General features: G+C 43.6%; 1 protein-coding gene across 4 annotated transcripts in view; it reads left to right on the top strand.

Moving 5' to 3' along the window:
- Positions 1 to 12,407, top strand: part of ADAMTS12 (ADAM metallopeptidase with thrombospondin type 1 motif 12) — a 317,885-nt gene that overhangs the window by 280,448 nt on the left and 25,030 nt on the right. For 2 of the 4 annotated variants that reach the window (XM_075128412.1, XM_048850632.2), the window contains 3 exons: positions 518 to 1,669; positions 4,111 to 4,263; positions 6,016 to 6,189. In XM_075128412.1, the coding sequence (XP_074984513.1) occupies positions 518 to 1,669; positions 4,111 to 4,263; positions 6,016 to 6,189 (1,479 nt within the window). The remainder of the gene's footprint in view (positions 1 to 517; positions 1,670 to 4,110; positions 4,264 to 6,015; positions 6,190 to 12,407) is intronic. The other 2 variants (XM_048850633.2, XM_075128413.1) reach the window with 2 other exon arrangements.

Genomic DNA, 12,407 nt, shown 5'->3' with positions numbered 1-12,407 from the left:
AAGAGTATGTAGGGGAGTTTGAAACACAGGTTAGCTTCTGGAGTTGGAGGAGGCTGAAGGACATTACATGAAAATGCAGCCCTGGGAGACAGGGAGCAACCAAAGTTGAGCGGACCAGGCATGTTTTGGGTGGTGACCTTTTAAGTCTCTGACATTTCTTAAACTTCGTGTGGGGATTGTGCAAACAGGACTTTAAAATAGTGTGCTCTAAGACTTTCTGTGCAATGGAATGATCCCACTTTGAGATGCTGCCTTTATCATTTAATCTGTATCATTTCTGTCCACCTTGGGTGACATTCACTGTGTACAGTATGTGGGAAAGTATTACAAATCTCCCTTCCATGAAGAACTCCCCCCTAGTAAAAATCAAAATGCTTATTTCTAGGGGAAAACTTTGTTGTTGATTTTGATAAGAACATTGATTTTTATAGATAGATGCACGTTTGGTAATGATGTGTATGAATATGTGGAGGAGAATCAAGAGATAGGGACTGAAAACTGACTATTCATTTTGCAGTGTACAGTTACGTGTGGCGGTGGGGTACGGACTCGTAAAATCAGTTGTGCCAAAAACAATGATGAACCGTGTGATATGTTCAAGAGACCAAATGCTAAGGCTCTGTGTGGCCTACAGCAGTGTCCTTCCACCAGACGACTATTGATACCCCCAGTGAAACCCAACAGAGGAAAGATCATAATCAGGAAGACAGCAGTTAATCCCAAAAGAGGCCCATCAGGCAGAATACCCATCCCTAAACTAGGCCAAAGACACCAGACAACAATAAAAATACCTGAGTCCCAAAGCACAACTGCTTTAGACTCTACTTCCTCCAGTCCTGTCCACTCTTCCAAAAAGGACAACATGGAAAAAAGAACATTACAAAATAATTCTAACAGATCAAATAATGATTATAATTATCCCTTTGTGTTTAATGGAAACAGGTCACACCAAGATAGTACTGTCAGGAATAGTTCAAGTATTGAAAATATAAGAAAAGTCAAAAATGTATCTAACATAGATCTGGACTCTGCTTCAGAAGAGGGCATTGTTCAGACAGGAGGTGCTAGTTGCACCACCTCATTAACCAGAAGTCCAGAAGTAAATCCAGGCTATGATTATTTAACTGAAGAGACTGACAATACTGATCGGTCCATAGAAGGCAATGACAAACCCAGTGACATCCCTAGTGACAAAGGCGAAAGCAGTCCTGCAATCAAAACCAGGAGCAAAACTCCAAACATCAGGTCTCATGTCATTACGACTCCCAAAATCTCACCAACATTTTATCAACATGAATCTTCTACCCAGTCTACTAGTAGCATAGCAGCAGAAAGACTGTCATCTTCAACAACAGTGAACCTAAAAAGTATCCGTGTGCAAATAGATACACCTGTCACAGAAAAGGCCACCACAGAAGAGCTTGTTACAATAAAGCCAGCAATGTTTGATAACATATCAAGAGTCCCGTTTGAAAATGGAACAGAAATGGAACCCTCTGACGAGATAGATTATACCCAAAGCACAAAATCTCCAAGTCTTGAAGATGCTCCAAAGAACCACAGTACAGTTTCTGAGGGGAAATTATCCAATGCCACAGAACTGGATTATGCAAGAATCTCCAATATTTTGCATGGTGATGTGTACTGGATAGTGGGGAACTGGAGTGAGGTAAGTGATTTGTAACTCATAAGATGTGGAGACTTAACTCATTAGTCTGATGCTGTGTGCAATTCTGGTCTCTCGTGTTTAAGAAAGATGAATTCAAACTGGAACAGATGCAGAGAAGGGCTACTAAGATGATCAGATGACTGGACAACCTTCCTTATGAGAAAAGGAGTACTTGTGGCACCTTAGAGACTAACCAATTTATTTGAGCATGAGCTTTCGTGAGCTACAGCTCACTTCATCAGGTCTGATGAAGTGAGCTGTAGCTCACGAAAGCTCATGCTCAAATAAATTGGTTAGTCTCTAAGGTGCCACAAGTACTCCTTTTCTTTTTGCGAATACAGACTAACACGGCTGTTCCTCTGAAACCTTCCTTATGAGAGGAGACTTAAGGAGCTTGGCTTGTTTAGTTTAACCAAATGAAGGATGAGGGGAGATATGATTGGTCTCTATAAATACATCAGAAGGATAAACACTAAGGAGGGAGTGGAGTTATTTAAGTTAAGGCCTAGTGCTGACATAGAACAAATGAATATAAACTGGCCATCAATACCTTTAGGCTTGAAATTAGTTGAAGGTTTTGAACCATCAGATGAGTGAAGGTCTGGAACAGACTTCCAAGGGAAGTAGTGGGGACAAAAAACGTGACTTGATAACCTCATCATACCGTCCTCTCAATAAACTTATCTACAATGGCACATGGCCAATGTGTTTGCTATTAGCAAATATCTCCAACGACTAGAGAAGGGACACTAAATGGGGAGGGCTCTTTCCCAGCTGTCTGGCTGGTGGCTCCGGTCTAACTGATCACCATATTTGGGGTCAGAAAGGAATTTTCCCCTTTGTTTTTTTTTGCGTCAATTGATATCAATATTTTCAAACAATGGTGCCTGAAGTATGTCACCTACATTAAGATTTGGGCACCTGAACCCACACCTCTCACTGACTGTTTTTAGCACGGATCAGCTACAGTTCGGGCAGCGACAGTGGAAACTTCCTCATGTTGGCCTGCCATTATGCTTCAGCCTTGGTATAGAGGGTGAGCAAGCAGTGAGCAAGTAATTCTAGCTTCCTGTCAACTCAGTCTTGGGACTCTCTGCAAGGTGCAAAATTTGGCTTTTTGGTGGATGATGAGGACTCATGTCCCCTGGAAACTGGACTGGGATGACCAAATTCATTCCATGTAGGACACCAAAGATGCAACATGATGGAGATTTTTGGTCACTATTGCAATTTGTCATCTTTATAATCAGCCGCATCTTCCTGTTTGGTTATTCACTAGTTACAAATTTTTCAACATCAAACAATCAATTCTAATTGTTAATTATCTCCTTCAGTCACCAGCAGTATTGGCAATCAAGAGGAGAAATAGAGTGAGGGTAGGCATGTTGACAACTGACCCTAGAAAAACAGAAGTTGGAGGTCCAATGAAGGGCTGAACAATTACAAAAGAAATGCTGGGCTGCCCTTACAGATTTGGAATGGCTAGTTAAGTGGGAGAAGTTTGCCAGAGAAGAATAGTGCCATAGGCGCCAACTCCATGGGTGCTCCAAGGCTGAAGCACCCACGGGGAAAAATTAGTAGGTGCTCTGCACCCACCGTCAGCCAAGCTCCCTGCCCCCCCAACCCACCTCCTCCTCCCCCCATGAGTGTGCCGCATCCCCGCTCCTCCACCTACCTCCCAGCCACCACCAAACAGCTGTTTGGTGACGTAGCAAGCTCTGGGAGGGAGGAGCGGGAACGTGGCACACTCAGGAGAGGAGGTGGGGAAGAAGCAGGGCTGAGGTAGGGATTTGGGGAAGGAGTTGGAATAGGGGCAGGGAGGCGGCAGAGTTGGGGTGGGGACTTTGGGGAAGGGGTTGGAATGGGGGCTGGGCAGGGGTGGAAAGAGGCGGGGCAGGGCCTCATGGAAGGGGTGGAGTGGGGGCGGGACCGGGGGCAGATTGCGGGGGTCGAGCACCCAGGGAAAAGCGGGGAAGTCAGCGCCTGTGGTGCATGCTATAAATCAGAAGATTGTTCCTCTTCATTTTCATAGCCAAGCAGAAAAGCTATATGTAATGTTAACTGAGGCAGCTTCTGTAACTTGAAATCTGCTTCCTGAATATCCTGACCTTTTGCAAGACAGAGGCCAATCATTATGGAATCAGGACAATGAAAAAATCATCCACAAGAGGATCTTTGTGTTAAGCAATATGAAAAAGCTGGAAAACCACTGCACTGTTCGCCATGCCCGAAAAGTTAATGCTGCTTCTGGGTGGGCAGCAGGTACTTCATTCCATGCCCATCTCTGAGCATTACCGTTTGTTAATTGCTCTCTGCAGTGAATATGATTGATGTTTCAAATCACATGCAACATCTGATTTCATTCATTTCCTGCTCTCATAGTTATCAAATGATTTATTAATCTGCAACTGACTTCTGCCTTTCATCTCTTAACTGTACAGTGTTCTACCACCTGTGGTGTGGGGGCTTTTTGGAGACATGTGGAATGTAACAGTAAGAATGAATCTGACTGTCAGCACATTAAAAAACCTGACCCTGCAAGAAGATGTCATCTCCGTCCATGTGCTAACTGGAAAAGAGGATCGTGGAGCAAGGTAACATCATTCAGCACTATATATGTTAGCAGTAAATTAATTAAATTCAGAAACCATGCAGTTTTATACTTAGATTTAAAATGTCTCACTATTTAAAATAATAATTTACCGAGTGAATGCACACATGATTCCTGGTTGATCTTTCAGCATTCATTTGATAATTTTCTTGCTAGCTTATTTACAGCTAATTTCATTTTGTGTTTATGGTCTGGGTAACCTTTGCTAAACATATGTTGCAAATTCTGTTCTCTCTTAATTGCGGAACTTGGGGGACATGTTGGTTACATCTTGCATGTAGAAATATAGCAATGATCACTTCTTGTATTTTACAACGTATTTCACAGAGATCTCATGAGGCAAAACTACCACCTGCTGTATGCATGCTTTCTCTCATTTTTCTTATGTCTGCAGTGGCATTTCCTGACTAGTCTGCAGGAGGAGGCTCCCACTAGTAGGAGGCTCCCACTTAGGGAGGCGAAAAGCCCAGGCAGCTGGCCCTCACTTCTGGGAGGCAGCTGGGTTCTAGGCAGGGAGATGTGCAGAGGGCTCTCAGCCGCCCACACTGTCCCTCTTCAGTCCTTGGAAGTCCTCCTGGTGAGGACACGCACCACCTACAGAAGGAGGGTGGTGTGGACTGCAGTGGCTGTAAGTCGACCTAACATAGGTCAATTTACGGCTGTAGTGTAGACATGCCCTCAGTTTTACGAGAGCCTTCAAGTCCTCTGTGCAGGGGTGAATTTCACCCTTTTTTCCACTCCATAAATGTCACTGGTTCTGTGACAAGTGGATTATGTTTATATCACAGAAAGAAACTAAAAATGAAGGCTAGTGATAAAGTACTGTAACCAAGAGACATTTTAGGGATTATGAGACATGTCATGTGGCTAATTTGAGGTAAAAATCTCTTCGTAATAAAAATTCCTGCCATATTAGCCACCCTGTTATTTTTTGGAATCTAGTGCTACAAACCAAATTACTCTCTCGTATATAAAAATATGTGTTTGCTATGTGGATTTTTGAGAGTGGCGGTTATTATTCCCATTACTCGTTGTTATTATTGTTGTTATTTATTATTAGAAACATTTATAAAGAACCCATCACAATAATATTGCTGCATTTCACTGCAGGGCAGTATAAAGAAGGCTGGATTAAATCAGTTTTTTTTAAAAGGCGTATGCTTCATTGTTTGGGGACTTGAACCTACAAGTTTCTAGGATTTTAATATAAGGTACCAGAGCAGTGGTCCATCCTGCCTCCAGCATTTATCACTGTTACCAGACATTCCAGAGGAACATGTAGTATCCCCACAATGCCCTTGTTTTTCATTACATGATGGTGGGAATTTCCTCCAAACCCTGAATGGTGATTGGCTTATTTCTTACTTGAAAAACAAAGCAGTTTAGAATCTATTGCATGTTTAATTGTGGGGATGGTTTTTATGATGTATTATTACTCTCTTATTATGAGACTTTTTGGAACCAACTGTCAGGGCTTCTTAATTAACAAGGCATTTGTATTACTGGTGGATGTTTCAAACATTCCAGTGATGGTAGGAAATAATTTTGGCATATTCAGATCTGCTGCAATGAGAAACAGTTTTTCATCCTAATGATACATTGCTCCTAAGAAGAACAGGAAATTCCAGTCATGTTTCATGAGGCAAACATTTGCATTCATCCCCCTGAATGTGGAAATGTTAGCCTGTCAGAGGTCTGTGGTTTAAAGGTGTGCTTCTTTCTATTCTGTGCACAGTGCTCTACAAACTGCGGTGGTGGTTTCAGAACCCGTGACGTTCACTGTACTGATGTTCGTGATAAGCGAATTCTACGGCCTTTTCACTGCCAATTATTAGAACATAAACCACAAGTGAGCATTAGCTGTAATACAGAGCCCTGCTTGGAATGGCGTGTGGAGCCTTGGAATGAGGTATTGGCCTATGAAACAAGCAATTAGAGTGAGCCAATAACTGTCAATTATTAAAGTGGCTATTATTGCTCATGCTATTATGTGAATTTACTCTCAGAGGACGAGATGCAGCTATTATCTAATCACAGGATCTGCAGCTTCTGCTTATGATCTCAGATCACTTATAATAAATGTAAACCACATCTGAAATACTCATAAATTGGCATACCCTTACAGGATCTGGGTATATATTGTATGTCTACACTGCATAGTAAACTCTGGCTCAGATTCAGGTTTAAACAGAACCCTACCCCCCTATCCCACGGCGCCCCCCCACACACACACACACACAAGGCCTTTTGACACACATCAGAAACCTCTCAGGATGCAGGCCTGTAGACACATCCAGGGGTATAGGTCTGAGCCCATGTCCCGCTCTGGGACTGATCCAAACCAACTCATTTTGCAGCCTGGATGTAGTGGAAGTCCAGGTTGCCAGGCTTATGTTTGGAGAGTCTGCCAATGTTATCCCATAATTCCTTAGACTTGTGTGACCTAGCCCTTCTATACCCAAACTTCCTACTCTGTTCCCAGGAATGGGAAGCACCCTCCTGGGTCTAATACAGCTGTTTGGCATTTAACCTTTCCTTTCCACATGGACTGCTCAACTCTGTCTTGTGTTAGCGATGACCATCACTAAGAAGAAGCCCCACATCCAGCATGCTGCTAGCTGGCCAGAGGAACGCAGCGGGATTCTGGTAAATCTGTGGTGTGAGAGAGCAAGGCCTATGATTTGCGGAAGTGCACAAGAAATGAGCATATGTATGCAAGAATCTTCAAGGGTCTGTCTACATTGCACAGTTAGCCTCTGTCTGTGGAACTTGGCTTGTGGACTCCGCATGTGCTTGAGTGTCTACACTGCATTGTAAACATGGGTTCACCATTGCTGCACTCGGGTCTTGCAGCCATGCTAATTCGTCCATACTGCATTACACAGACCTTCTGACTCGGATCTGTAGTTTGACCTGCATCCACACTGCAAAATGACAGGGTTTGGACCCGAGTCATAATGGAACTCTGGCTATGACCCACCCCCGAGCAGGGACCTAGGACCTGGCTCCAGAGTGCTTGCTCACATGAATCAGACTGATCTTTGTGTGGCTGGAAATGGGACTTGGGCTCAAACTTGAGTCAGAGCCCAGGTTTAGTGTGCAGTTTGGACATACCCTGAGAGGCTGGTAGCATTGGGGATTCACCAGGCCACCAATCAATGCCAGGAGCAGGTCAAGCATCTCAAGACTGCCTATCAAACCAAGGATGAGAACCACACCTTAGGGAACTCCCTGTCTACTTGCCTCCTCTGTGAGGAATTTGATCAGGTGCTGGGAACCACGCCAAGCACACAGCCTCCAGTGGTGAATGACAATCTTCTGAGCAGGAATGGCATGCTTATGACCCCAGAAGCGCAGGCAGCACCGGAGGAGAGCCTGCAGTCGCCAGACCAAAACCCTAAAGTAACCCTGCTGCTGAGGCCATTCCCGGATCAGACTAAGCTGCTGGAGCAGCTACATCACATCCTGGGTCCATATTCGGAGGACCTGTTTGGGGACAGCTCAGGGGAACAGCCCATAGTTGAAACAGCAGTACAACAAGCTCTGGAGCTGGAGGTTGGTATGTTTCGGCTGCCATTTTATGTTATTAATATTAAGAGTGGGAGGGACTTCAGGATTACTCTCTATAAAATTATTTATTCCGAGCAGGGCATTGTAGTGTGCTCCCACTGGGGGCATAAGCCGCGCCATTTCTCTAGCGCCTCAGCTCCTCAGCACCATGTGCGATTCAAAACAGAAATGGAATAAAAAGTTAAGCAATTAGCATTAATGTTTTACTAGGTACATGCTTACTGTTAGAAAGATGGCTGGGGTATGAAACTTTTATGGAGCTTACATTCCTTTTCCTGCAAGTACAGCACAGTTTATAACTCAGCCACATCAAACCATCTGCCACAGTAGAAGTGTCCCAGGCCACCTGTATTGTTAGCCCAAATGGTAGTGGAGGATGTATTTAGTACACTCCAAATGGTAGCGGTGGATTTACTTGGTCCCAGTGCAGGCATGCAGGATGCTTGTAAGGAAGCTATAATGTGTCTTCATCCTGAATCAGTCTTTCGATTTTTTTTTTCATTTTCACCCATTTCTGGCTGGTGATGCATGTGAACTTCTCAAGGAATAGGAATTCCAGACAGCTAGTTAAATTCAGAAAGGCCCCTTCTGCAGGTCAGGAGCCCCCTCCATTCATAAATGTGTTGGTCATTCATCAGATGCTAAAAAATCACCTTCACATCACACCTCACCCACCTTGTCTCATGATTTGTTATTGACAAATCCATGTTGACTGTTACTTATAAACTTATTGTCTGCTAGGTGCCTACAAATTGATTTTCTGTTTATTTGCTCTTTATCTTTTTGGGTATCAAAGTTAAGCTGACTGATCTATAGTTCCCTGGGTCATCTTTATTCCCCTTATTATAGATCAGTACTATATTTGTCCTTTTCCACTCCTCTGGGATCTCTTTCATCCTCCATGAGTTCTCAGAGATCTCTTCAGCCAGTTCCTGTAGTATTCTAGAATGTATTTCACCAGGCCCTGACAACTTGAAGATATCTAACTTGTCTAAATAATTCTTAACTTGTTCTTTCCCTAGTCTAGCCGCAGAGCCTACCCCATTTATACCAATGTTCACTGTGTTAGCCATCTGATCACAGCTAACCTTTCTGGTAAAAACTGAAACAAAAAAGGCATTTAACACTTCAGACATTGCTGCATTTTCTATTATTGTCTTTCCCTCCTTATTGAGTAATGGGCCTATTCTGTCATTGGTCTTTCTCTTACTTCTAATGTATTTGTAAAATGTTTTATTGTTACCCTTTATGTCCCTAGCTAGTTTAACCTCATGGTGGGCCGTAGCCTTTCTAATTTTGTCCCTGCATGCTTGTGGGGTTTTTTGTTTTTTATATATTAATACTTCATAAGTTGACTTAATTTTCACTATTTGTATGACTATTTTTTGAATTTTAGGTCACTGAAGATCTCCTGATTAAGCCATGATGGTCTCTTACCATACTTCCTATCTTTCCTACGCATTGGGATAGTTTGCTCTGGTGACCTTAATAACATCTCCTTAAACTGCCAACTCTCATGAACTTTTTTCCCTTTGACTTGCTTCCCATGGGATTTTACCTACTAACTCTCGGAGTCTTCTAAAGTCTGCCTTCTTGAAGTCCCTTGTCTTTATTCTACTGCTTTCCCTCCTACCATTCCTTAGAATCATGAGCGCTATCGTCTCATGATTACTTTCACCCACCTTCTGCCTTCCACTTTCAAATTCTCAACCAGTTCCTATTTGTCAGAATCAAATCTAAAACAGCCTCTCCCCTAGTCGCTTTCTCCACCTTCTGTAACACAAAGTTGTCTCCAGTGCACTCCAAGAACTTGTTGGATAATCTGTGCCCTGCTGTGTTATTTTCCCAACAAATATCTGGGTAGTTGAAGTCCCCCATCAGCACCAAGTCCTGTGTTTTCAATGATTTTGTTAGTTGTTTTTAAAAAGCCTCATCCACGTCTTCTTCCTGGTTAGGTGGTCTGTAAAGTCCTACCATGACATCACCTTTGTTCTTTACCCCTTGTATCCCTACCCAGAGACTTTCAACAGATCTGCCTCTCACTTCTATCTCAGCCTTAATGCAAGTGTATATATGTTTGATATCAAAGACATCACCTTCTCCCTTTTCCCCTGGCCTCCCCTTCCTGAACAAACTATACTTTTCTATATCAATATTCCAGTCATATGAATTATATGAAGTTTCTATGACACCAATGATTTCATCATTGTGATTATTCACTGCTATTTTTAGTTCTTTCTGTTTATTCCCCATACTTCTTACATTAATATACAGACATATAAGGTGTTCATTAGAGTTCCCATCTATATTCCCTCTTGTTGTTCTGTCTCTCTGCTATTATTGCCCATATTCCTCCCAGATTTCAACCCTCCACCCAGGTCTCCATGTTCAGGACTCACCTGTGGGATTTTGTCTCCTGATCCCATCAAACCTAGTTTAAAGCCACCTCACTAGGTTAGTCTGTATCCAAAGATACTCCTCCCCTTCTTTCATACATGGACCCCATGTCTGCTCAGCAGTTCTTCTCAGAACAGCATCCCATTGTTGAAGAAACTGAAGCCCTCCTGATGGTACCATCCATGCAGCCATTCATTCATCTCCAGGATGTCTCTCTCTGCCTGGGGCCCTACCCTTGATGGGAAGGATCGATGAGAACACAACCTGTATCCTCAACTCCTTCATCCTCACTGCCAGAGCCCTGCAGTCACTTCTGATCTGCTTAGGGTCATATCTTGCAGCATCACTCATGCCCACTTGGATGAGCAGCATGGGATAGTAATCAGAGGGCCGGATGATCCTCTGCAGTCCTCTGTAATGTCCCGGATACTGGCCCATGGCAGGCAGCCCACCTCCCGGGATGCCTGGTCAGGTCGGCAGATGGATGCTTCCATCCCCCTTAGAAGGGAGTCATGTCATCAACCACCACCACCCTTTGTTTCCTCTTGCAAGTGGTACATGGCTTTTCGGATCCTTCTCAGCCTAGCCCCTCCTCCTATAGTTCTCCCACCTGCTTCCTGAGAGATTTATCTGTTGGCACCTCTCACGCTGGATGGTCTCCCTAACATGGCTTTCTATGACTAGGAAATGCAGGCCACAGTCTCTGCAAATCCACCCCAGGACCTGGGTACAGGCATCCATGGTTGGGTTCTCTGTCTGCACACAGGTACAGGTGGAGCAGCTAGGAGCAGTGTTGGCACTGGCGATGTAAATTTTCTGAACCATGTTGATTTTATCCTTTTTCCCTCCTACAAACTCCTTCTCAAACTCCCCTGTTTGCTAGTGCCCCTTGGTCACTTAGCATCTGGTTTATAAGGCTTTTGCTCCTAGCTCAACACAGTTATCAAGAATGATCAAGGATCAAAGGCCTTGCTAGTGCACACTCAGCTAATAGCTAGTAGGCCTCTGATCCCACACTCCCACACAGTCCCCAAACACACAATTCCCAACAGACCACACTGTAAAATTTAAACAAGCCAAAAGAAAAACTAAATTAAACTGAAAAAAAGAAAAGGAGTACTTGTGGCACCTTAGAGACTAACAAATTTATTAGAGCATAAGCTTTCATGAGCTACAGCTCACTTCGTCGGATGCATCCGACGAAGTGAGCTGTAGCTCGCGAAAGCTCATGCTCTAATAAATTCGTTAGTCTCTAAGGTGCCACAAGTACTCCTTTTCTTTTTACAGATACAGACTAACACGGCTGCTACTCTGAAACCTAAATTAAACTGACTCACCTTAAGAATTAGTGCTACTCCTTCTTCCCTTTCTCCCTTTCAAACTACCATTAGCTGACCCCTATTCACTAGCTTCCATTCTCATCTCCACTCAGGCACTTCCAAGATAACAATGACCTCCAGAGCTTGACCTGACTAGCTAGCAATAGGACCATAGCTAGCAATAGGACCCTTCATAGGAACTACCTGCTTGAGGGAAAATTGTGGGGATTTATAAATCATTGTAATTGATTTGGGTATGTGACTCTTACCATAATGTGTGTTGGCTTGAAGCATAGCTTGCAAGAACTTCTGAACAGTGAATTTTGTGTGAATAAAACAGAATTGAATGATAGAAATTATCATTCTTTGACCTTGAAGGGATGCAGCCTCTGGAGAAATGTAGAAATCTCTTTCTCCCTCCTCTTCCCTCCCCCACCCCCACCCTGCTCAAATGATCAGACAGTCTGCTCTTTCAGTTTCCTTGGCAGGCCCTTCCTTGTCTGCTGGACAGAAACATGGGAGCAGACTATCAACTGCCATGCAGGTTAGAAGAGAGTGGGGGATGAAATGATGCAGGACATTTTGGCCAAGACTGATGAACAGCTTGTTTATCAGACAGAGAAGAAAGACAGAAGGCTAGAAAGAAAGGGAGTCAGCCCAGCATGAGGAGAGATTGGCAACGCAGTTCCTGGTGCATGACTAATTGATACGGCTGGCTGGATTAGTAGGATATAATAGCTAGCAAAGTAATCTTATGGGCTACAAATCCCCCCTTTGATGGGGTGATTACTAAGAAACCCCATCACACTGACGAAGGGACAGATAGTTCATGTGTGGGAAT

This window comes from Caretta caretta, chromosome 5 (genome assembly GCF_965140235.1).
Source record: "Caretta caretta isolate rCarCar2 chromosome 5, rCarCar1.hap1, whole genome shotgun sequence".
In the NCBI taxonomy this organism is placed as follows: domain Eukaryota; kingdom Metazoa; phylum Chordata; order Testudines; family Cheloniidae; genus Caretta; species Caretta caretta.
This window is presented reverse-complemented; position numbering and strand designations above follow the sequence as displayed.